General features: G+C 38.0%; 2 protein-coding genes and 1 long non-coding RNA gene across 6 annotated transcripts in view; all 3 read left to right on the forward strand.

The window, feature by feature from the left end:
* Nucleotides 1–10,518, forward strand: part of nrde2 (NRDE-2, necessary for RNA interference, domain containing) — a 39,810-nt gene extending 29,292 nt beyond the window's left edge. Inside the window, exons 11-14 of the mRNA XM_052153049.1 lie at nt 7,274–8,172; nt 9,702–9,843; nt 9,942–10,013; nt 10,212–10,518. Of these exons, the coding sequence (XP_052009009.1) occupies nt 7,274–8,172; nt 9,702–9,843; nt 9,942–10,013; nt 10,212–10,337 (1,239 nt within the window). The 3' untranslated portion in view covers nt 10,338–10,518. The remainder of the gene's footprint in view (nt 1–7,273; nt 8,173–9,701; nt 9,844–9,941; nt 10,014–10,211) is intronic.
* A 3,191-nt stretch (nt 10,519–13,709) lies between these two features.
* Nucleotides 13,710–15,192, forward strand: LOC127662108 (uncharacterized). Its single transcript, XR_007972852.1, has 3 exons — nt 13,710–13,941; nt 14,900–14,971; nt 15,068–15,192. It is a non-coding gene; the product is annotated as an uncharacterized LOC127662108 (long non-coding RNA).
* A 2,634-nt stretch (nt 15,193–17,826) lies between these two features.
* LOC127662330 (la-related protein 1B-like) overlaps nt 17,827–27,014 on the forward strand; it is a 64,193-nt gene continuing 55,005 nt past the window's right edge. For 2 of the 4 annotated variants that reach the window (XM_052153455.1, XM_052153456.1), the window contains exon 1: nt 17,827–18,796. In XM_052153455.1, coding sequence (XP_052009415.1) covers nt 18,436–18,796 — 361 coding nt within the window. In that variant the 5' untranslated portion in view covers nt 17,827–18,435. The remainder of the gene's footprint in view (nt 18,797–27,014) is intronic. The other 2 variants (XM_052153458.1, XM_052153457.1) reach the window with 1 other exon arrangement.

Below are 27,014 nucleotides of genomic sequence, written 5' to 3' on the forward strand. Positions count from 1 at the left end.
AATTACACAAAAGAAAATGTCCAGGACACATTTCACCACTAAATATGCAATGCATCCGGAAAGTTTTCACAGCACTTCGCTTTTTCCACATTTTGTTACGTTACAGCCTTATTCCAAAATTAATTAAATTCATTATTTTCCTCAAAATTCTACAAACAATACCCCCATAATGACAACGTGAAAGACGTTTGTTTGAAATCTTGGCAAATGTATTAAAAATAAAAAAACAACTAATTGTGCACAGATTTAAAAGTTTAAATGTATAGCAAAAATAATTTGGAAGTAATTTGGTTTCCCCGCCACCCACACCTGAGTTCTGATGTTCTTGTAATAGAAAGTAAAAAATGGTAAAGCAACGTAATGTACTTCATATGTCAAACAATTGTAAAATTAAACATGCTTTCTCAATAAAAGTTAATTAAAAAAATAAATAAATAATATAGCTGCAAGCAGCGATGGCGGGCCCAAGCCCGTGCCTTTAGGGTTGCTGGTGGCACCGCCACCCCGTGCATTTAGGGTCGCTGTGCACGATGGGCAATAACGTAACCTCGCTTTGACCATCGAGAAGATGTGTTCTGTAGAGCTTGCATCAGTGTGGGCTCTGCAAAAGTGCGCATCGAGGGCACTTATCAACCACAAAGTATGCGCGAGCACCCTTCTGATACCTAAAATGAAAAATTACACACCCTACGGTCTCATGGAGTTAATGGAGACATGAAATAAGTACACAAGACTGAAAATTCATATGAAGTGTGCCATTTGGGACAGGGTCTATGACCGTGAACCACAATAGTCACATCTATGAGGTAATTCAAATGTAGAATAATTTTTAATGTCATAGGATGTCATAGGTCAATATTTTTTGCAGCACTTAAACGTGTTAATCCAGAAGGCCAGTATTTATCCGGAGGTCTCTGTACAGGTTTATTAATGTAATTATAATTTACGCACTGCTGAAGTTTCATCGAGATCAGTTAATGTACGCAGAAGTTATAACACACTTCCTTGCTTTTATGCACCCTTTATGTGCTTTTTGGAGCTTCAAAGTTAATTTGCAATGTGTTCCACATTCAAACCAAAATATCTGACTTTCCGTTGGTCTGTTTGCTCACATGAGACATAAGAGGGTGATTTCAAAGCATTTTGAAAGTGACACACTTCCTTCTGCCAGTTGGTGGCACTATAACTTTGACTCACAATAGTCACATCCATGTGATCGGCCTGTTCCAGCGAACACACTGCTGAAGTTTCATCGAGATCAGTTAATGTATGCAGAAGTTATAACACACTTCCTTGCTTTTATGCTCCCGATATGTGCTTTTTGGAGCTTCAAAGATTCATTTGCAATGTGTTCCACATTCAAACCAAAATATCTGACTTTCTGTTGGTCTGAGCTAATGACTGTAAATTGGAAAGTTGTCCGTCTCCCTCCCCCTCCCCTCCCCACACACACACACACACACACACAAGAATGGCAGGGGAAACTCTGTCTGTCAGAGAGAGACAGAGAGAGCAAAATTCCAAGAAATCCACATTCAAACCAAAATATCTGACTTTCTGTTGGTCGGAGCTAATGACTGTAAATTAGAAAGTTGTTCGGCTCGACGAGAACAATATACATGCCGAGTTTTGTAACTGTAGTTAGAACTAACTAAGTTATACTTTGTGTCCTTTTTTAGTCCTAAATCAATTTCCTCGCCACAGACAAACCGTTCGAAATATAAAAAATCCGTCCGGAATGTAGCATCCTCAATGTCTTGACTTCATGCTGACCGAGTTTGGTGGCGATTGGATTCATTCTCTAGGAGGAATATATATAATTCCAGAGCATGTGTTTCCAAACAACCCATAATAGCTGACTTCCTGTTGGGCTGGTGTAAAACTTAGAGCACGAAAGTTGTTCGGCCCGATGAGATCTAGAAGTGTACCAAGTTTCATATACATGCAAGCATGTTTGATATATGGACAAGTGTTCGAATCCCATTCCAGGGGGCGCTGTCGAGCCCCCCTGCCACGCCCGGGTACAAGCTTCAGCCCGGCCCTGATGGCCGCGGGTTCTGACCTGTGTGCAAAGTTTCAAGAGTTTTCGAGCACGTTAAGGGCCCCAAAAGTCCCGGAAACCTTGAAAAACAATCAAACAATCAAAAAGCAAATCTCACCCAACAGAGGAAACCCCCCCCACACACACACACACACACACACACACACACACGCACACAGAATTGGCAGGGGGCACTTTGTCAGAGAGAGACAGAGAGAGAGAAAAACACAGAATGGGAGGGGTCATTCTGTCTGTCAGAGAGAGAAAAATTCCAAGAAATCCACATTCAAACCACAATATCTGACTTTCTGTTGGTCGGAGCTAATGACTGTAGATTAGAAAGTTGTTCGGCTTGACAAGAACAATATACATGCCGAGTTTTGTAACTGTAGATAGAACTAACTAAGTTATAACACACTTTATGTGTCCTTTTTTAGTCCTAAATTAATTTCCTCGCCACGGCCAAACCGTTCGAGATATCACAAATCCGTCCGCAATGTAGCATCCTCAATGTCTTGACTTCATGCTGACCGAGTTTGGTGGCGATTGGATTCATTCTCTAGGAGGAATATATAATTCCAGAGCATGTGTTTCCAAACAACCCATAATAGCCGACTTCCTGTTGGGCTGGCGTAAAACTTAGAGCACGAAAGTTGTTCGGCCTGATGAGATCTACAAGTGTACCGAGTTTCATATTATTACATGCAAGCATGTTTGATATATGGACAAGTGTTCGAATCCCATTCCAGGGGGCGCTGTCGAGCCCCCCTGCCACGCCCGGGTACCATCTTTGTTCCGACCCTGATGGCCGCGGGTTCTGACCCGTGTGCAAAGTTTCAAGAGTTTTCGAGCACGTTAAGGGCCCCAAAACCTTGAAAAACAAAAATAAAAGCATTCTCACTCATCAGCCAAATCAGCACCCTCCCCACAGACACAGAGAGACGTAGGGTCAGTGAGAGCGGGAGAGAAAATTCTCCAAAACATCCACATTCAAACCAAAATATCTGACTTTCTGTTGGTCTGAGCTAATGACTGTAAATTAGAAAGTTGTCCGGCTCAATGAGAACAATATAATTACTGAGTTTTGTGACTGTGAGTCAAAGTGTAAAGCAACCCTCCCACTTTTGTCAAAAGGTGGCGCTACTGAGCCCCTGCACCACGCCCGTTTCTGAAACTTTGCACATGTCTACTGGCTAATAAATGTGATGTGTCTGTCGAGTTTCATGCAATTTCAAGTATGCTAAGAGTCTCAAAAGCATCAAAAAAGAATATTCGAGTTTGAAGCGTTGCCGCGGCAACAGTATTGAAGATATCAATAAAACTTTCACATGTCTACATCTGCCGTGTGTTTACATTATACACCTAAAGTTTTAAGTAAATCGGGTAAAAATAAGTGACACACTTCATTCTGCCAGTTGGTGGCGCTATAACTTTGACTCACAATAGTCACATCCATGCGATCGGCCTCTTACAGCGAACCCACTGCTGAAGTTTCATCAAGATCAATTAATGTATGCAGAAGTTCCTGTTTCTCTTTTCGTGCCATCATTTCGTTTCCTCGCCACGGCCAAACCGTTTGAGATATCAAAAATCCGCTGTCAATTTTTCATCCTCAAGGAAAAGTGGCCTCCATCATCCGAAAATGGAAGAAGTTTGGAACCACCAGGACTCTTCCTAGAGTTGGGCCAAACTGAGCGATCTGGGGAGAAGGGCCTTAGTCAGGGAGGTGACCAAGAACCCGATGGTCACTTTGACAGAGCTCCAGCGTTTCTCTGTGGAGAGAGGAGAACCTTCCAGAAGAACAACCATCTCTGTATGGTAGAGTGGCCAGACGGAAGCCACTCCACAGTAAAAGGCACATGACAGCCTGCCTGGAGGGATCTGAAAATTGATGGAACCTGATGGAGCTTGAGAGGTCCTGCAAATAAGAATGGGAGAAACTGCCCAAAAATAGGAGTGCCAAGATTGTAGCATCATACACAAAAAGACTTGAGGCTGTAATTGGTGCCAAAGGTGCTTCAACAAAGTATTGAGCAAAGGCTGTGAATACTTATCTACATGTGATTTTATTTAGTTTTTTATTTTGAATAAATTTGCAAAGATTTCAAACAAACTTCTTTCATGTTGTCATTATGGGGTATTGTTCGTAGAATATGGAGGAAAATAATTAATTTAATCAGTTTTGGAATAATGCTGTAACGTAACAAAATGTGGAAAAAGTGAAGTGCTGTGAATACTTTCCAGATGCACTGAACATATATATGTGTGTATGTATGTATTTATTTTATTTTTTTGAATGAAGAGAAGAAAAATATTTTTTGCATTGTCATTTTTTAGCATTTTTGAAGCAAGTGGTCGACCGATATGGATTTTTTTTTAATGGCCAATGCTGTTGCCAATATCCAGAGAGCTGGGTGGCCGATAGTCTGATACAATGCTGAAATATCACACAATTTAATATAGTAAATAACATAAAGCATGGCCAAATAGTAAAAATAAAAAACTTTTATTTAGAAAGTATATTGTATTTTAAATGGTAGATTTTTTTTTACATTTGTTGCACATGAAGAAATTGTTAATGTATTAGGAAGAAGGAAATAACAGTATGCACAGTAGTCCAGTAACCATGGATGGCATGACTATGTTAGCAATCGCATTTACTCAAAAAATACAGAATCAAACCAATTGTACATACAATATACATATACACAGTGAATAAGTAATTTTCTCATAGCACACCATGTGAAGTGCTTTTAACTTGAAGTTGCATTTACACGCTCCTGCGGATCCAGCGCGAGCTGCAATCTACTGACAGTTTAAACGGTCTGGATTGCCTGCTTGGATTGGATGATTTGTGAATCAGAAGAACTTTCGATCCTGATTCAGAAGTTTTGATTCAGGCTGATACAATACGTGCTTCAGAGGAAGATATTAGATGAGCGCTCAACGGGAAGAAAACGCTGTATTCTCATGAGTTTTGTGAATTACATCAGTTTAAATGAGATATGTGCATATTTGCAGAGAGTATTGATATTAGCTTTATTGATATTTGCCTTTGATCATTAGAAAAGAAAGTTAAAAGTTATAGGAAACTGTTAAAGAGAGAGAGAGAGAGAGGGAGAATGAAACGGGTGAGCATTTTAACATTATGAGCTCAAACGCGCCTGCCTGATATGCGGCCCGTTTAAATGACACTGTGTTGCACACTGGTTTATTATTGTAGTAACACAATGCATGTAACAACAAAACAAACAGTGACTGATAGTTTACATGGCTCAGTCGCTTCTCTTTACGGCTGGCTGATATGTTAAAATAATTTTATGGATAATCTGCTTAAAAAATATTGCAATATAGGCCTATGATTACATCGTCATCGCAGAGTGTCGTGAATTTTTTTTGCTTTATTGATTTTGCTATAAAAAAATTATTAATTTATAACAGAAAAAAAGAGTGAACTCTTTACATGTGCTTGTTCCACGAGACAGGCTTGCGCTGCATGCCTCTTAACAAACACCAAATCAGACACAGGCATTGATGGCTCTTCTTTTGTCTGTTCTTAAAAATATAACAAAGTGTGTTTCTTCAAGCATGTGTTTCACAGCATGTCTTGTAATGTGTCACTCCGCGATATATTACAGGTCGCCCGCCTGTTGCAGTTTGATGAGCAAAATTACCCATGCATGAAATACATTTGGATGAGGAGCATGCAAGCTAGATGCAGCCTTGTCGCATTTTGTGGGTGGCGGGTGCTAGTTTTACACTCTGGGCTACTGTTTAAAATATTTGCCAACTTCCCAGATCCATGGTTTTGCCATTTCCCGACAGATCGTCGTCTGTCAATGAGTGTCGCAATCGGCATCGGGATCTTGTAAGACATCATCAGTATCTGATAACATTGTCCTATCTTCCAGCCCTACTTCACATGCAAAAAGGCAATTTCCGTCACCCTCAAGAAACAAATGGTCCAAACAGGAAAATGTATCGGCCGATGCAGATAATTAAAAAAAGTCAAAATATTGGTATATCGTCGATATATCGGTCGACCACTGTATGAATCCCATGTTCAGTACAAGTTAAGCTCAATCGAAAGCATTTGTGGCAAAATGTTGATTACCACAAAAAAAATGTTAGACTCGTTCCGCCTTTAAAAAAAATTTAAAAATGTTTTGTAGCTTGAGGTTACAGTGAGCCACGAACATTAGAAGTGAATGGGGCCAATATTTTAAGTGTTTAAAGGCAGAAATGTGAAGCTTATAATTTTATAAAAGCACTTACATTCATTCTTCTGTTAAAACGCATGTATTATTTGAGCTGTAAAGTTGTTTCAATCGTAAATTTTACGGTCATTTTAAGGTTTTAGGGATTGCTGACATTACATTGTCATGGCAACGAAGTTTTAAAATTGGCTGTAACTTTACACAGAAAAGGTTAGTAAGTGATTTTATCACTAAAATCATGTTTATATGCATATTGTTTTGTGGCTATACATTTGACACAGTGAAACAGCCCCAATCACTTCCATTGTAAGTGCCTCATTGAAACCTCAATTTTTGAATCAATTAAAAAGTAATCAATATTATGCCACAAATGCTGTCGATTGAGCTTAACTTTTAGTGAACCTGGAATATTCCTTTAAAAATATATTTTTTACAGGATTTATTAGTTTTTGTTAATGTTAGTTAATAAAAATACAATTGTTCATTTGTTAATGTTCATTCATAGTGCATTAACTAATGTTAACAAATACAGCTAACACATTTTTTCTTTTAAAAATATGTTACTATATGTTGAAATTAACAAACTAAGAAGATTAATAAATGTTGGAAAAATGATTGTTTAACGTTATTTCATGTTAACTAATGTTATTAACTAATGCTAACAAATCGAACCTTTTTGTAAAGTGTTACCCTTTAAATAATATGGAATCACTGTACAATAATGAACATGATTTATTTTATTTTTTAATTTCTGTTAATTATATTTTTGGCATTCCAGTTGGCCACTGACAATTAGGGAATTGGGGGTTTGTCGTAAAAATAATGTCCATGCAAAAATGTGTAATTGTTATAAAAATATGCTTTATTTTCTTTATGCGAAAAATACCTTCATATATGACCTGGACATTTCTTGACAGTTATTATAGTATTCGCCTTTAAGTACTACTACTTCCATACTGTCAGTCTGCAGTCTTTTTTTACTGCTTCTGTGTTTGTATTCTTTGTTGTGTTGTAGGTGCTGAGATGTTTACGCTGTGATAATAAAAAGCGTCTGAAGTCTCAAGGGAAGCGTAGTAAACGTCTGGCCAAACGGCTGCTAAAGGAGCCAGAGAACAGGGGCAGCCTGGCACTATGGAGAGAGTACGCCCATCTGGAATGGCTTCTGGGTAATCTGGAAGAGGCACGCAAAGTATTTGATACCGCCCTGGGGATGGGCGTGACCAGAGGTCTCAATGACCCCGCCCTCTGCAACCTCTGCCTTCTCTATGCCCAGTTAGAGGTAGAGCAGACCTTGAGGGGTGGGACTGTCCCCACTTCATCCCCAGCTGTTTACATTCTCACTAAATTAGCAGAGGGTGCAGCCTACACTCCTTTCTCGGGCCAGATCAACCCAGTGGCCATACTGAAGGCCAGAAAGGCATATGAGCAGGCCCTGTTGAGCTCTTTACCTGAGCAGAGTGCAGGTTCAAAGAAACTCCATAGAACGTCCAGCCTGGTTGGATGTTTTGGGCTTTTTCAGTATCTGACAATGGGGATAGATGCAGCTGATGCTGTGTACAGTCAAACCAGGCAAAGATTGATAGATGTGACTGAAGGCTCACTTAGGAGATCTAATGCCTTTGCAGATTGGGAGTCTGTTGCCATCCAGCACATAGCATTGCTACGCCACCACACCAGCACCAATGTGTTCCCTCTCTTCCGGCTGAGACTGGCGCTTAATGCTGCCCTCACATTACTGCCCTCAAGCGCCCCCTTGTGGCATCTCTACGTGCAAATTGAGAACCGCTATCACAGTGCAGGCCGTGCCCGCAGGTTTTTCCACAGTGTGGCTAAGAAAACTGACAGTATTGTGCCATATCTGTTTGCTGTCACCGCAGAGCAAAGACTCAAACAACTTCTGGACTCTGTGCAGAGGTGAGGGATTATTCGCTTTCCTGTACCCTGCCCTTTGTTTGTTTTTGTTTGCCTTCTTTTTTTCCTTTTTTTTTTGCTTTGCTTTTCTGTTCTTACCTTTTCATTTTCTGTTTCCTTAAGTTATATTTGTCCTTAGTCTCTTTTTACTTAAAGGGATAGTTCACCCAAAAATGAATATTCTCTTATCATTTACTCACCCTAATGCCATCCCAGATATGTATGACTTACTGTCTTCTGCAGAGCACAAATTAAGATTTTTAGAGGAATATTTCAGCTCTGTAGGTCCATATAATGCAAGCGAATGGGTGCCAAAATCTTGAAGCTCCAAAAGCACAAAGGCATCATAAAACTAATCCATACGACTCCAGTGTTTTAATCCATGTGTTCAGTAGTGATATGATAGGTGTGGGTGAGAAGCAGATCAATATTTAAGTAATTGTTTCTTGAAATTCTTCTCCCTGCCCAGTAGGGGGTGATATGCATGAAGAACGTTAATCACCAAAAATGCAAGAAAAAGAATGTAAAAAGGTGCGTTTCAGTCGACCGTTAGGGTCCTCTGAAGTGGACATCCCGTGATATTCAGCCATCTTAAGGGAGATTCCAATCCAAAGGGAGCATATATGTTCAGTTGGAAGGGCACTCCAATTGGCATAGGGAATAAGTGAACATTGATACATCACTTCACAGGAAGTGTAGAGGGAATTTTACCCACCAGTCATTGCAAACCATTAGAATACTGATGTAGTGTGGCTAAAATAAATACTAAAATCATATAAACAAAAGTAGTTTAAGTCGCTGTCATTTTAATTAAGCTTAATTTACCATGTGTGCTTTCTATCCTGGTGTGTTGCGAGTGCAAAGCGCACAAGATATGACCGTGACATCCATTATCATGACATTAGGTCATATAGCAGTTATGACACACACATATAATAAAATAACCACATAAAATGTCATTGTTATATTAAACGGCAACAGCCATTTAACTTAAGGGTTACAAGTATGGAGAAATATATTCATTTAAATAAATAACAATACATTTTATGAATATACATGTGGATATATTTTATTAATTGATATATATGGATGTAAGGTTATTTATTCTACATTTACATGTATTTATTAGAGTATATTGTGTCATCTTGACAGCCAGGATCAGCGCAACTCAAGCATCATCTGTGTTTGATGATGTTGGAAGGTATTCCAAAGGAATTAATTTTGTCAAGTGAAGTGAACTTCAACAGATATACCATGCTCAGTGAGTAGGGAGCAGTAATCAATACGTAGGGACCCTATGGATTGGAATGCACCTCTCGTGATCTATTTCTCACCCACATCTATCTTATCACTTCTGAAAATATTGATTTAACCACTGGAGTCTTATGGATTTTTTTATGCAGATGATGAGAGAATTTTACTTTTTGGGTGAACCATTCCTTTAAATTCTTTAAATATACATTTTTTACTGTAGTATTACTTGATATTTTTTACTTCATTACTTAACATCACATCTGATTTCTTTGCTAAAGTTCTGGTCTTCCTGGAGAAGCCCTCCCAACCCTGCCGGAAAATGGCCTCCGCAACCGTATCCGCTGTCTTTTTGAAGCTGCTACCTCAACAGATCACGGGGCCCACTGTCCTTTACTGTGGAGAATGTATCTGAACTTCATGGTAAAGTTGAAACCCCAATTCATAATTTAGAAATGGTCAGAAATTCCCAGCAATAAACAGACACTGGATTGTGTACTGATGCCCTGTGTATTACTCAGGTATATGAAGGGAATGCTGAGAGGGGGAGTGGAATCTTCTACAAGGCTCTCCAGGAAGTGCCCTGGGTGAAGGTAAGGTCTACTTTGTCTTCTACAGACATTGCAGTGCAGGTGCAGTCCTGTCATTTTTGTTCTATAAATTCCTTTAGATTAAAAAATACCTGTTTTAATGTGTAAAACTTGCTATATAACTATAATTGTCAGACTGTTGTTAACAATAAACGAGCAACACTGAGCAGAATAATATGAAGTGTGTTTGTGTATCCGCAGGGTTTGTACATGGATGCAGTGCAGCTCTTTCCAGAACGTGTACAGGAGTTTTTAGATCTAATGACTGAAAAGGAGTTGCGTCTGAGAGTGCCCATGGAAGAGGTGGACATACTGCTGGAAGACTAGCCATCAAAACCCTTCCCACAATGCACTTGATATTAGAGCATCCCAATCACTGCTCCCCACCAGAAAGCCAACAGAATTCTCTCAACCAGAATTAAAGAAAATAAAAACTACAGATTTTATTTATTTTTAATATTTTGTGGAATGTATTTTTCCAAAATGTTTGGGAATAAATAAGAGCACATTGAAGTACTAAGTTGTCTGTCATCTTTTGAATGCAATTTGAATGAGATAAGAGCATATGCTTTTCCCTGGCTTGTTTACAGTGTCCAATAGTTTCCTGAGTAACCTTTATGGGGATTGGGGATTATGAAATGATAAATGACTTTAAAGCATGGCTGGTAAAATTGGCTCTAGTAACAACTTATCATTTTTGTTCATAAAGTCATTAATAAACTTTATATAATGCTTAACACATCAATACTTCGTGTACGTATGAAATAGATGAATGAAAGTCTCATGATATTTATCATTTGTTAATGTACAGTACATTAATGCAGTATTAAGCATTATATATTGTTTACAATAATGTTTGTTATTACTTTTGGTTATTGTAAAGTGATGCCTGGGCTCTTAATCAATATACAGTGCAATCAAACTCTGCTATGTTGTTTGACTGTAAATGCTAATACATCTGAATCATTTTCTGATTATCTTGCTTAACTCTGACAGAGGTACGCAAATTTCTTCTAGGTCATACGGTATCATTAATTTGGGGTGCATGTATTTCATAAACTGCAAAGATTGAAGGGGGCAGGAGAGATAAAAAGAAGGACTTTGAAAGAGCAAAGGTTTTGACATATAAAATGGATGCAGCGCTTGCATTAAGATAACACATCGCCTTCCAAACCAACAGTTTAAGACTCTTCATCACCTTAGCAGAAGCAAAATTAACATTTTACATTTAATGCTTTGGTTTTTGGGTTGTTTCCCCTCACCCCATGCTTAAACCATGAAGTTCCTCAGTTTTACAATGACTATGTTTATTCTCTGCTACATTGTTAATTGGTAAGTGATGAATACACTGTTTTATGCACAAACTTCTCTTGACATTTCCTCTTTCCATCTTATATAATTGGGGGGTCTGTGTATGTTTAGGTTTGTAATAAGTCAGTTCTTTGTGTTCTTAAGGAAATTGGTGGGATGAATATAATGAAGCCTTGAAGAATTATAGCCAAGAAGAGCTTCATACGGTTTGACACGTAACTTTGTACACAATTTTGTGATGCTGTTACTGTCCTAATAGACTGAAATAAAAGTATCTGTTAATAATAATACATTTGGTTTGTAGTGTAGCACCTCCCATACAAAATTAGATCAATCAAAAACAATAACACTGAAAGCAAAATTGTAAAAAGAGAAGTGGAGATTGGGGATAAAAGAAAAATAATTGTCATTTGCAAATTAAACTATTCAAGAAATTATATGGATCTTAAATGTGAAACTATAACATTTTATAATTCAGCATAAATACAGGATGATGGTTGTATTAAAGGGGTCATGACATGGTTTTTTTTATTGTATTATTATGTTCCCTTAGGTGCAATTATAGTATTAATATATTTTTTTTTAAGAAAAACTTTTAAAATCTAGTGATTTATGACCTTTTCCCACCCTGTTTCTCATCCTCTGATTCAAACAGTCTGTTTTGGGGGCGTTTTCCATTTAAGACTTCAGTGTTAACGCCCACTGTTATGATTGGCTAACGTCAGTGCCTATGTATCAATTATTGACGCCCCAGCCAGAACAATATGCAAGTAAACTAAGTAAAAACACTGTGATTATTCATAATGAATGAAATTGCGCTTTAAAAAGTAGTTTAAAGTTTAAAATAGATTACTTACAGTTTGCGTCGTCGTTGTTCCCAGAATAGTCGGCACGGACTTATCTTTGAGCAACAGTTTTCTGGCAAAGCCAGCATCATATTGAGATTTGTTCTCAAAACAGTCATCCTTAAAATGTACAGAACAAACGCTTAAGTTAACACTGCCGTGACTGGAACGTCCGCAAAAATAAACTGCATCCATTTTTCCCTGACGTCTGGATCTTTCGGCAGCTTATTCAGAGGTTTTGTTTGACCACAGCCAGGAACAGCACATCTGTGTGGCATCGTAATTTTCCTGTGCACAAGTAGTCTCTGTCAGAGCTCGCTGTCCATCGACTGAACACTTGTGAGGCGCACGGCGATACGAAATGAGCGTAGTTGTCTTGCGCTTAAAGCGTAGTTATCTTGTGCTGGAGGCGGTCATATGCAAACGCTGTTACGTCACTTCTAACCGACACGTCACTTCTAACCATGAATCCAGAACGAGCTGTATTTTGAGCTTGATTAAATAAATGATTCGTTTAGAATGGGGAGGACGTCTTAAATTATTAAACTTGCAGGACGTTTTAATGATACAAAGACCTCTTATATACCAAAAGATCAAGGCAAATTTGGTTTCTCATGTCATGACCCCTTTAACAGATTGTTGTTTGGCCCAATATTTGTTATTTGTTTGCTGGGAAGTTGTCTTTGGGTTTTAAAAGTGTAATGTGTCATGTACTTTGCAGTTGAGAGAGTGAAACCAGCAGACATTAAAGTGGTCGCCGCTTTTGGAGACTCACTGACTGTAAGAATACATAATATACTGTATGATATCGCTCTGTCGTACTGTATGCCTTTCCATTTTCTTTTTTCTTTTTTTTTTTTTTGTGCTGTTACCAAAAATACATAAATGCACATTATTTCTGAAAATGTTAATTTTAAGTTTTTGTTTTATGATTCACTGTGTTTCCAAAGACACTTTTATTCTGTTCTATTTGTTTTTCAAATACTGTCAGACTGCCATAGGTGTCAACGGTTCTACTGTTTTGGAAATTCCACTTGAGTATCGTCACGTTTCATGGAGGTATCACACCCACTCTGCCACCACTCAAAAAAACATCCTTTGATATCTTTCTCTTGCTTTTTTCTTTTGCCTGCCATTTCTTCCTCATTATTAAAACTTTCTGTGAAGCCAAATTTATAATGCATAGTAAACTAATTATGAATGCAGTACAATGTCACAGTACACCTTATAACATGTTATAACATCTTATACATGATTGTAACTACAGTTATAACTCATTATAACACTTAACCTATTTATGGTTACCTTAAAGAGTATAATGCATAATAACACAATCAACATGCAATTTTATCAGCAGAAATTAATTAAGGTAATCGTATAAGTGCTGTCATACAAAAGTAGCATAGTGTAAACAGTCATAAGGCTTTATGATGTGATATACAATTATAAGTGGTCTTTACCTGTTTAAAGTAAAGTTACAAAAGCAATGTCTTCTTATATCAACAGCTTTAAATTTCAAATCAGAAATGTTCAAAAAATATTTTTGTCCAGCAGAGGGCATCTTTATCACTGCTCTTGCTTCTGATATTGTTCCAGGCTTCACCTACAGATTTACAACTTTTAGAGTATGACTACCTTCAAATACCAGGTGGTTGTTGCTATGTTTTAGACTGTGGCTCAGTCCTTTAATTTCCCCTCATGCATCCTGTCTGACGCAGCCGGAGGAGAACTCGCCAGAGCTGCAGGAGGTGTTGGAGTTGAACATGGAATATCAGGTGTGCAGTATATCAAATATAGTTTAGCAGGACATAAAGTGTTCAAATACTCATTATGGGCATGATGAGTCGAGTAAACATCTATAAATGGATAATTCAAATACAAATTCTGTTGTTATTTACTCACCCTGATGTTGTTACAAAGCTGTATGACTTTCTGTCTTCCTTGGAACACAAAAAGAGATGTTATGGAGAATGTTAGCTTCAGTCACCATTCACTTTCTTCGCATGCATCATTTTTCCATTGAGGACTTTGGAATTTTCATTTTTGGAAGAACTATCCATTTAATGTTTGGATTGTGTGTGATGTGCCTCACAGAGGCGGCTAGAGGAGCTGTTGTACTCGGATCGTTTCTTTAAAGAAGACTTTGCTGTGGTTCTTCAGCCCTAGCTCACACATGCAAGTGAATGGTGGCCAGAATATTGAAAATGCAAGTGAATGGTGGCCAGAACTTTGAAGCTCCAAAAAGCATGTAAACGCAGCATAAATGCAATCCATATGACTCCAGTTGTTAAATCCATGTCTTCAGAAGTGATGTAATATGTGTGGGTGAGAAAGTGATCAATATTTTAATCCTTTTTTACTATAATTCACCACCTTTGACCAGCCCCGACCACTAGGTGGCAATATACACGAAGAATGCAAATCGCCAAAAAGCAAATGAAGAAAAATTTGGAGATTTAAAAAAAAATATTGAACTCTCTCACCCAGACATTAATTATTTTATGTTGCATTTTTGTGCTTTTTGGAGCTTCAGAGTTCTAGCCACCATGCACTTGCATTGTATAGACCTAGAGAGCTAGACCTAGTCATGCACATCTGGTAGCGAATGAGGGTGATTAAATGATGAGAGAATTTAAATTTTTGGGTGAAATATTCCTGAAAAAATAATATTTTGAAATATATGCCTTTTAAAAGTTGACACACTTTCCTCTCATTTTCCCTCTTTCTCAACAGTTTGAACCTGAGGGATAGAAGACAATGATTGACAGTTTCTCAGAACCAGTTAAACTCATCTGCCCGCCTCCTGTAAGATAAACTAACTAACACCTTCATTTGGTCAAATTAATTTTTATGCTTAGTGCAGTTAATTTTTTTTTATTTAAACATCTTGTTTTCTCCTAGGATCACCCATATATAGACCTAAAGAATATTAATCTGCAAGCTGTCTTCAAGCACTCTGGACCTTTTTGTTACTAACCAGCTTCCTTATCATGTTTTACAATGTACAATAAACCTTGAATAATGACTTTATCTGAATAATTAACTCAACTTATCAACTTTACTGACTAAAACACTTTGAAAGATTGTATTATACAATAGCCTATATGAGTATAAGTTGTGCTCATTAATATACTGCTTATTTGAACACATTATATACTCTAATAATGCATTTAGTACTGTAATAAAAATTTTGATAATTAGTCAGTTTTATTTGCCTTTTTCCTGAAACAATAGTGCATTAAAAATGTATAATGAAACATCAGACTCCAGACTCTGTATTGTAGAGTATTTCCACAGGGTGGCACACTGTGTCTTGAATAAAATAAAAATAATTTTTGTTTTGTTTCTACATCTTATGCATAAAAATAATGCTAGAATAAATAATAATACAAATAAATTTTATTATTTTTATAAACTAAAAAGTTCTGTTTTATATTTGATTGAGGAATCTGTATTAAGTAATGCATTTTAACACTTTCTAATGCCCTTCCACAAGTGAAGAACTCCATCTGGTGGTGAAACATATTTCACAAAATATGAATTAATTACCATTTCCCCCTAAAACACCTTGGATGAATTTCTCTGCAACTGTTAATGTCTTATTCCATTAACGGCACAATTCCTGAGAAAGTCACTTTAGTACCTTTATTATTAAGCAAGCTGTTCATGTTCTGATGATGCTAAACCAGTGGTATGTCCACAAATTTTGCAGAATGGCTGAGTTATTCAGTCCAAACTTAGTCAGCTGCAGCAATGCATTCTGGGTACCTGACGGCACTATATAGTATGTATTGATGTGTAAGCTTACTTCGATGTGTTCACCTTAAAAGCACATTTCTTATATGGACTATCATTCGCAATAGTCGTAGTACATGCTATTTTTATTTTCATTGTAACAATCCAACTATGCTAGTTGTAGTATTTATTATTTCAGTCAGGTAAAGGTGCATTTCTGCCCCCTGCAGTAAGTGTAAATGCAGATCGTTAGATGAGCAGCATGTATGGAGGGACAGCCCAGAACAGGCTTGTCCAGAGAGGAGATGAGAATGAGAAATTCCCAAATTTTTATTATTTACATTTTCTTTTTTTTTCTTTTTTCTAATCGTATCTTGATGTTAAATGGTTGACAATTAAGTTTCAACATCTCCGAGTTTAGCTGAACAACAGACTTGATCTCTGGATTAATTACTAATTAATTTTAAAAGGTAATGTTAAAATATTTAATCAAACATTAGGTGCCACTTATTTCAACATGCAAATATGGCAGACTAGCCATCACAGTAACAGCTTGATATTATTCCTCATCTTGCTGCACAAAATTATGTAATAGTCAATAAGGTTTTTAACTAACAAACGTTAATCTAAATGAATTACCTGTGTGGTAGGCCCTTGACTATAATGGCTGAACCTGTGCTCTGACCCCAGCCTCTGACTTGAGGCAATTAAAATACTGTGCATCAGTTAGGATAGATGAATTATTGCTTATCTTGTTTTTTAATTAGGTACATTTAATTGTTATTAATGTGCTTTATGATGTTGCTGTTATATATGCTGTGTGACAGCATAAGGCCCAAATGAAAAAGGGAGACACAGAAAGCTATTTTGTAAAAAAAAATCAAAGCAGGATGGAGAGGATGCAGGAGACCAGGATTGGAGAACAGAGGAAACTTTACAAAGGTTGAATTCAACAAAGAGAGGAAGGCAGTGGAGGGACAGAAAAAGGATGGAGAGGAGATATTGGAAGGATAGAGTGAGACAGAAGGAGGAGGATAATCAGGGATACACCTTTTGCATGTCCAGTAGGACCTCATGGTATGCCCATTGTTAACAATAGTGTTGTCATAATTCTTCATTTAGGTAAGATCAGTGAGTAAATTTAAAGGAACACTTCACATTAACCTGAAAATTATGTCATAATATACTCACTCTCATGTTGTTCTAAACCCATTTGACCTCTGGCAATACAATTATTGTAAATGTTATCTGATTATATAGTATGTGTAATATTAGACATGCTCATTGAATAATATTAATGTATTCAAAATATTACCTAAATTGACAGTGATGCAGGTAGTAGTCTGCAGTCCTGTGTTGGTAGTATATTGACTGCTGCAGGCAGTAGTCACTGTCTGGCTGGCTGGCATATGCTGCATGAAGTCGTCACTTAACAACAGACTTTAAGCCTATAAATTAGTGATTGAATAGTGTTTGAATCTTTCCCATTATTAACTCTGTTTGACTCAAGCAGACATTACAGTTGTATCTTCTGTTAATGCCTGATCTTCTGTAAAGCTGCTTTGAAACGATATGTGTTGTGAAAGGCGCTACATAAATAAAAATGACTTGACCTGACTAAAGCTGAAGATATAAATAACCATCTTAAGACAAATGCTTTTTGTGAAAGTTTTTTGCCCCCCACACACACGTGGTGTGTTGCCACCAGGGCCATAGCTAGTGGGGTGAAAGTTGGAAATTATTCTAGTGGCCCACAGGTCCAGAAGGGCCCCACAAAAAATTCTAAACTGTATTTTTAATAGGAAAGGGGCCCAGAATACCTGGCTATGGCCCTGGTTACCACCCTTTATTCTGCTCTTGCCCCCTCCCCCTGTATAAAATCCTGGACACGCCCCTGTTCTCAACCAAATCCAAGCTGCTTCGGAGTTCTCTCATTTTAACTTTAAACTTGTTACAATTTAAAATTCGACCGACGGTTTAAATCCGTTGATGTGCGTTGTATGTTCTTCAGTTTTTGTAACAGTCTTTGACAGCTTGCGTGTGTGTTGACTGGGGGAAAGGCCACGTCAGACTGCCTCTAATCAACGTTCTACTGCCCCTCCTGCAGTACCGCAGTCTGACCGACAGGGGCATCAGAGAGGCGCTTCACACTAGTCCAAAGACTCGTGGCCGATCGTATTCGTAGTATTTCCTTTTATTTAGGTAAGCTGCGCATCAGCAGTCTCGCGAAGTGGCTTGAAAACATTGTCAAAATTTATATTACGGTTGTTTACGTTATTATTGTCAACACCATCGGTTAGTGTGATCGCACGACATGGCTTCTTTAAGGGACCGAGCATTTTGATATTTAAGAAGAAGGGAAAAGTCCGATGCAGCTCAGCGCCGTGTTTCAAGCTGCTGCCTGTCAACTTGTGCTCGAGGGACAACGGCTTTGACAGAGTCTTTATCTTTATTTGCTCTGGAAAAAAAATAACTTTTACGGGATAAGCGAAGAAATAAACATAGCAACGTGTGGGCGTTTGCTTTTTTGAACCATGTCCACCGAGGTTGCGAGCGAGTTGGACGTGACATTCAGTTGTTTGCACGAAGGGGATCAAAACAAGTCGGACGCGGACGGATCCAAGAAACCTGATCGAGCGAGCCACGAGGAGGGGCAGAAGGATCCTCCTCAAGTCGACTCGAAACATCAAAAACAGGGGGTCATGGAAAGCAAAGCGGATGGCCTAGGCACGGACAGCACGAATGACAAGGAGAACGATCAGAATGCATCAAGCCACACAGCCACAGAAATTGCCAAGAAGAAAGTGATCGAGGCTCCTCCACCGAAAGTGAACCCGTGGACGAAGAAGAATGCATGCCCTCCCAATAATGCCACCAACAGTTCCAAACAAACAGGTGAAACCCCATGCATATATGCACGTAACTGCGTCAATGTTTGTATCAGACACATTTATGTCGCGCATTGTTAGCATTAATCAGCATTTATTCTCGTGCACGCATGTGCTCTGTTAGCCCGCACGTGCTAGTGCAACCAGCAGCAGTCCATAAACTCACACAAAACCGGCCAGCTAACGTTCACGAACTCTTTCGCTTGTTCGAGCATTCATGCTTTGGGACGGGCGATAACGACGGGAATTTGCTCATTCAATAATAATTCAGAAACTTTGTGCCCATATCCGTAAAGTGTGTTTTTCATACATGGTAAGAGAAACGGGCCAATCAGAGGGGGGTGTCTAAGCATTAGCACAGCGCTAACCCAGCAGCCCGATAAACCCGTTTAATCCTTTAAAATAGTTTTATCAGCAATGGGCATCTAATTACTCTGATTTATCCTCGTGTGTGAATATAAGTAGTAGTGTATCAGTTGTTTTGACTGGCATTGTTTAATTTAGACTTGTAGGTTGGTTTGGCAAGCATATGGTTGTGTTGTGTTAAGTCGCGTGATTAAAAAACACTGCTGTTTGGCAATTAGTTAGGTCATACATAAAACACACTGGTTCTATTCGCTGGGCATTCGTATGTTATTATAAATGACATTTCAACAGTTTTATGCTAATTATGTAGTTTTTTAACACGACCTGTTGCTGTCAGGAAGCTCGCTCCTATTTGCCATTTATGATGACCAAATATGGTGGTAGTGGGGGAAAAAACGCCCGTTCCCACATCATTCCGCCTGGCCTGCAGACCCATTTGTGCTCCGATCATTTGGGTGCATTTGGATAGACTTGCTGATGTGGGCAGATTCAACCCTCCCCATCTGATCGAGTTGCACGGGAGCACGTGGAGTGCTGAGCACTGCAACTCCAACAGGAGCCGATGAGAGGCCTTAACACCATTTCTAGTGGAGCTGTGAACTGAAGTTTCAACCTCCTCCCAAACACTTCAGCAGTGTTATAGTTATTTTTATTTTTTGTTCTCAAGCCTCCGTAGTGGCTACTGTAGAAAGGCAGGGCCTGCTCACCTGTACAGTTGTTTACTTTGAGTAATATATAAACATTATATAAACTATGAAGCACTTAAACCACTTCTACAACTATAAACTACTGTGTATACTTGGAAAAGACCTGCCTGATTAATTTTGATCACACAGTGACAGCTGTTAGAACATGCCTGAAAAGGACAGTTTGATTAATATTACTGTTTTTATGTGAAACTTAGCCTAGTTTTGAGCAGGGTTTGAAGTTAAGGGGGGCTTGGATGCCACAGAGAATGTCCCCAAAAGCAAAACATTGGGTTAAAAATTCCCTCGTAATAATTTCTTTTTTTTGTTTTGTTTGTAAAATCTATTATAATTCTTCTTAATATGGTAATATAGTACTACTTATACATATTATTGAATAGTTGATTATTAATTAGTTTAAAAGGGAAAGCGGTATTACATTTATTATTATATACAGGGTTTTGTTCTCTGACAAATTGTGCCGCCTCCGGCTGTCTACAAAACTCTGGTGGGTGTCTTCATGAAAAATACTAACAAGCCTTGCACTTGGTAGATTTGTCATTTGTAACTGCAAATCTCAGTGATAATAATAAAAAAATGTGGTTGTCGAATAGTCGCTTGATGTCATTTAACGTAACATGAGATCATATAAAACTAAAATGATGACATGTGAGACGAGAGTAGCACTGCAGCTCAAGTGTCTGATAGAAACACAGATCACAGCTTGTCAATATATCTTTATTTCATCCTTAATTAAAGTTCATATAATACAGGAGCATGACATGTAAATAAGCACAAACTCCAAAACTGTCATCGAGACCGGGAAAGATTTAAAGTTCTGCCGGCTCATGCGCACTCTAACACGGAGACGCTCGTCTCTCACCTCCGCTGTCTGCAGCTCGCAACAAGTTACATCATTGATGAGATCATCATGATAAGATAAATCTTATTTGAAAAATAACACTAAAATGGCAACAACTGTAAAAAATGTATATGTGTGTGTGTGTGTATATATATATATATATATATATATATATACATATACAGTGGGTACGGAAAGTATTCGGACCCCCTTACATTTTTCACTCTTTGTTATATTGCAGCCATTTGCTAAAATCATTTAAGTTCATTTTTTTTCCTCATTATTGTACACACAGCACCCCATATTGACAGAAAAACACAGAATTGTTGACATTTTTGCACATTTATTAAAAAAGAAAAACTGAAATATCACATGGTCCTAAGTATTCAGACCCTTTGTTCAGTATTTAGTAGAAGCACCCTTTTGATCTAATACAGCCATGAGTCTTTTTGGGAAAGATGCAACAAGTTTTTCACATCTGGATTTGGTATCCTCTGCCATTCCTCCTTGCAGATCCTCTCCAGTTCTGTCAGGTTGGATGGTAAACGTTGGTGGACAGCCATTTTCAGGTCTCTCCAGAGATGCTCAATTGGGTTTAAGTCAGGGCTCTGGCTGGGCCATTCAAGAACAGTCACGGAGTTGTTGTGAAGCCACTCCTTCGTTATTTTAGCGGTGTGCTTAGGGTCATTGTCTTGTTGGAAGGTGAACCTTCGGCCCAGTCTGAGGTCCAGAGCACTCTGGAGAAGGTTTTCAGTCCAGGATATCCCTGTACTTGGCCGCATTCATCTTTCCCTCGATTGCAACCAGTCGTCCTGTCCCTGCAGCTGAAAAACACCCCCACAGCATGATGCTGCCACCACCATGCTTCACTGTTGAGACTGTATTGGACAGGTGATGAGCAGTGCCTGGTTTTCTCCACACATACCGCTTAGAATTAAGGCCAAAAAGTTCTATCTTGGTCTCATCAGACCAGAGAATCTTATTTATCACTATCTTGGAGTCCTTCAGGTGTTTTTTTAGCAAACTCCATTAGGGCCGCAACGACGCGTCACATTCATTATTTACGTTTAAATATCGAGTAATGGCGGCTTCTGCTCCAGCTCATGGTGAATACTTTAAACTACAGCCAAACAGAAAGGTGCTTTGTTCACTATGCAAAGCGGAAATGTCATACCATGGCAGCACAACTGCTATGAACGAGCATCTTAAAAGGAAACATCCTGTGACTCTGCGAACTCAAAACGACGAGCCAGCTGGGTAAGTAGTAGGCTTTATTACAGTGAGTTTTTGGAGTTGTTGTTGCGGTCATACCTTCTTTTTTCAGCTATTACAGCTTGTGTGCTAGTTAATAGTGTTAATTGCTAACGGTGCAGATGTAATTTATTGGCCCATTCGGCGACAATAAAATGGACTTTCATTTATAACTTCAACTTAAATCTGTCAACGAAGCCTTCAGTGCATTTAAATTGCCCGTTTTTAAAAGTTGTGTATGCACATGTAGACTAGAGACATGCACTCCCGCAGGACCCAACACAACAGAGTGCGTGCGGGATCTGATGGCCGAGTGCGGGCACGGGCGGTAATGCACTCGTAGTGTGTGCTGGTTGTGGGAGAATAAAGCGATTCGCGGGACTCCCGCAAAATAGAAATCTATAAATTGAACATCTCAAAACAAATAAATTGTCATTCATCTGTTGCACAAAAGCAACAAGAACAACTAAAACAAAATAGATAGACCCTGGCCTGTAAATCGTTTCTATGTATAACATGTTTGCAGCGTTTAACAATGTAGCCAATCACAGACATATGTGTTGATTTCTTGAACGCAATGGCCAATCAGAAGCAATTAAGATGGAATCTCCTCACCGCTCAAAATGGACTTTTTGTTCAGTGCTGAATTCTGCATACTGGCAAATCGATATAATGAAAGATTCATTGTGCAGTCAGTTTCATTGATAATAACAGAGATGTCCGCTTTAGGAATTATTAAGGGAGAAATCCGTCCCGCGCATGTCTATAATGTAGACTTTAAAAACAAACAATAACGTTATATTTACATATTAACAGTAGCCTAGGCTGTAATCTAGTGTATTTATTTATTTATTGTTTATTTGAATAGGGACAGATACAAAAAAAATTTCAGAAAATGAATTAATAAAAGTTTGAAATACTAATGTAGAAGTTGTACTTATTATTTATTGGAAAGTTTGCCAATGGATAAATCGGCTAATCCCAAAAATATGCATTAGATTAATCGGAAAAATAATCGTTAGATTAGTCGACTAATCAAAGAAATAATCGATAGATTAATCAACAACAAAAATAATCGTTAGATGCAGCCCTAAACTCCATGCAGGCTTTCATGTTTGCACTGAGGAGAGGCTTCCGTCGGGCCACTCTGCCATAAAGCCCCGACTGGTGGATGGCTGCAGTGATGGTTGACTTTCTACAACTTTCTCCCATCTCCCGACTGCATCTCTGGAGCTCAGCCACAGTGATCTTTGGGTTCTTCTTTACCTCTCTCACCAAGGCTCTTCTCCCCCGATAGCTCAGTTTGGCCGGACAGCCAGCTCTAGGAAGGGTTCTGGTCGTCCCAAACGTCTTCCATTTAAGGATTATGGAGGCCACTGTGCTCTTATGAACCTTATGGGCAGCAGGAATTTTTTTTGTAACCTTGGCCAGATCTGTGCCTTGCCACAATTCTGTCTCTGAGCTCTTCAGGCAGTTCCTTTGACCTCATGATTCTCATTTGCTCTGACATGCACTGTGAGCTGTAAGGTCTTATATAGACAGGTGGCTTTCCTAATCAAGTCCAATCAGTATAATCAAACACAGCTGGACTCAATTGAAGGTGTAGAACCATCTCAAGGATGATCAGAAGAAATGGACAGCACCTGAGTTAAATATATGAGTGTCACAGCAAAGGGTCTGAACACTTAGGACCATGTGATATTTCAGTTTTTCTTTTTTAATAAATGTGCAAAAATGTCAACAATTCTGTGTTTTTCTGTCAATATGGGGTGCTGTGTGTACAATAATGAGGAAAAAAAAATGAACTTAAATGATTTTAGCAAATGGCTGCAATATAACAAAGAGTGAAAAATTGAAGGGGGTCTGAATACTTTCCGTACCCACTGTATATATATATTTCACAAATGCTTATCAAATTAAGTGTTTGATAAGATGTTTAAAATGTTTACAGTGTTCAGTGACTAAAATGTCAATATGACTAAATGTTACTAATATATGACTCTTAAATGTCAACAGTTTTCATTGAATAAAACAACATTAAAATGCCCAGACTTTTGTCAACTAATACTTGACTAAAAAAATAGGATAAGGTTGACTAAATATAATAAAAGGGACATTTGACACAGGACTAAGAGTAAATTAAAAAAACAGCTGACAATATGAACACTAGTATTCAGTTGCCAGGTCATGAGGAGTGTATTAATGCAAAGACAATGTTTACTTGTTTTTAAAGTCACTTTTTTTGGAACAGTATGGTACCACCTCCACCTCATTTTGAGCCAGAAAAACGCTGATATATATTATATCAATACATTAATTTATATACTCCATATCATATTAATAATAGAATAATGAGAATTTGTATTAAAGAATTGATTAAATTGTTGTATTTGGCTAAAATGGATGAGAAATATTTTAAATGGCCCTCATAAGAAAAAATTCTAATCCAAAATGGTTTTCAGTGTCGCTGAAAGTAATGCCTTGTACGGCAGTTCTTCAGACCAGAAGGCAGATTTTGTTAATAAGCTGTGTTTCTTTATATATATAATTAGCATCACTCAGTGAGGTATAGATATTCTAAACTGATTATGAAAAAAACAACACCGGTATTGGATCTGTAGCGGCCGATACTGAGATTTTGGAATGGAAGAGAAAAAGTGGTATCGGTGCATCCCTACTTTGGATTAGGACACATTTAAGTTAAATGCATGACATCTAATATTATTTGGATCTTGATCCATTTCCTGATTCTCCCTTCTTATGAGTGTTAGGTTTGAATGGAGACTTTTTATATTTGACAATTTCCCCATTGTGATTTGACCAAGCCAACAGAAACCGTTGTTAAATGAGTAAAAATGTATGTCAAACCATATGCATTGCACGTGTAGTTGTTCTAGCTGTACTCATTGGTAAAGGCAATCAGTGTTCAAAGTTTGTGAGTAGCTTCTTTGCAGATGAACGGTCTTTGTGCTTTCTGCGAAGTGGGATAAATGTCCCGTTTGTAAGTATTTGTAAATGGGACAGTAAAATGACAAAAGCTTTCAGGTTGATGCTCAGGGATATGCATTAAAATATGTGCTCCATTTTGAATGATCAGAATATGGACAAACTGATGAGTGTTAGCTGTTTTTAAAAAACCCTGCACCATGACACTGGTTCCAGAATCAGTACACATGACTTGTCAGCTGACATTTGAGAATAAACAGCCAACCTGTCAAACAACCATGGGGGTTGTGTTGTGACAGCATCTTTGTTGTAGGCTCCATTGTGTTTTGACTGCAGTGATACCTGTCTGTGTTAATTTTAAAGGTTTAAAAGCTGTCTGTTTTTCTAACTTTTTCCAATTCTAGATGCATTTGAACTATGTAGGCTATTATAGGCAATCGATGGTTTTATTTAGTAAAATGTTGGAGGTGCGAATCTGCTTCTAACAAGAAGACGAAGGGACAATATACATCAAAGTTGGACAGTGATGGCAATGCTAGTGTTTACTTTTTAAAGGAATTTTCAAGATTCAATATTAGTTAAGCCCAATCGACAGCATTTGTGGCATAATATCGATATCCACAAAATAACTTTGACTTATCCCTTGTTTGTTTACAAACATCAATGTTACAGTAAAGGCAACGGTATAGTTCGGTTTTCCGTGACATGTCTTGTGCGCATTAAGCAAATATCGTCACCAGCAGAGTTCGCGTCATTGGTTCTTGGCCTGCTATTGACTATACTAAGAGAGTATTACAAAGCAGCCGTAGTACACGTGTCGACACATTCATATGGGCTCGCAATCAAACACTTGGTCATGCGTGAGAGTGAATGGTACATGTAAAAACAAAGTATACCCTCGCCTTAAGGCACTTACAATGGAAGTGAATGGGACTTGTCCATAAATGTGAAAATATACACTGTTTAAAAAGTATAGCCACAAGATGTAAACTTTATATGTATTAACATGGTTTTAGTGTCATAAAATCAGGGATTTAGTGGCGTTACGTGGTCATAACTAAGTTGTAGTAATGGATATAGCTTAAACAGAAAAGGTTGGCAGGTTTTTTTCCTGCATTGAAATGTACTTAATATTCATACACATGTTGTGCTGAGAAAGCGCTCATTAATTAGAGTAGCAGTTTATATGTAATTCCCTGCGTGCTGCAAAAAGATCGGCCCTGATTCTAGGCATGATTGGCCGATCACGGACTTGAGACAACAATTGGCCGATTGAGATCGGTGGCCGATCTTTAGGTGCACCCCTAAATTTTACAAATAAGGTGTTAATTAAATTAAGTTTAGTTTGATTTCACATTGTACCTTAAAGTTAAAAATGTTGCGTTCAATTCAAAAGGTTCCATAAAGGCTACTTAGATGTGAAAAATAACTCGTAAAGTAAACATGAAATGCACTGAAGTAAATATGTTGTTTATTAATTAAATGCAATTATGTAATAAACAAACTTCGAGGTTGTAGAACATACCTCAGTCGCAACCTATGACCATTTTTGACCCTGGGAAAACCCTGTTTAGTAAATTTCCTCACATTAGAATCATGTTTACACATAAAATATAATTTTAACGTCTTGTGGTTAACCCTTTGTATTTTAAAGTTTAAGAATTGGCCCCATTCACTTCCATTGTAAACGCCTTACCGTAACAGTAATTTTGCCTTTTTCAAGTAAACGAGTGGCAAGATGAAATCATTTTTTGTGGTAATAAATATTATGCCACAAATGCTGTCGAATAAGCTAAACTTGTATTGAAGCTAGAAAAATTCCTTTAGCTGATTTTTTTTTTTGCTCTTTTGTAGTAAAATTTCTCAGTGTAGTTTTAATTCAGTGTCAGACTTTGATTTGAATTGAGATCCAACTGGCTTTGCTTTGTTTATTTGTCTTAACATTTTAGTGATTTAAATGATTATGTGCATCATATGAAGTTTTCTGCCTCAGATGGCCCTTAAGTGACAAAAAGGTGCTGGCAGGACAGTATCAGTAAGTCTATGTTTGGTCACACCCCACACTGTCAGCAAGCACCCAGTGCCTTATCATACAGGCCATCCTTTCAGTAATG

This window comes from Xyrauchen texanus, chromosome 22, assembly GCF_025860055.1.
Source record: "Xyrauchen texanus isolate HMW12.3.18 chromosome 22, RBS_HiC_50CHRs, whole genome shotgun sequence".
NCBI lineage: Eukaryota > Metazoa > Chordata > Actinopteri > Cypriniformes > Catostomidae > Xyrauchen > Xyrauchen texanus.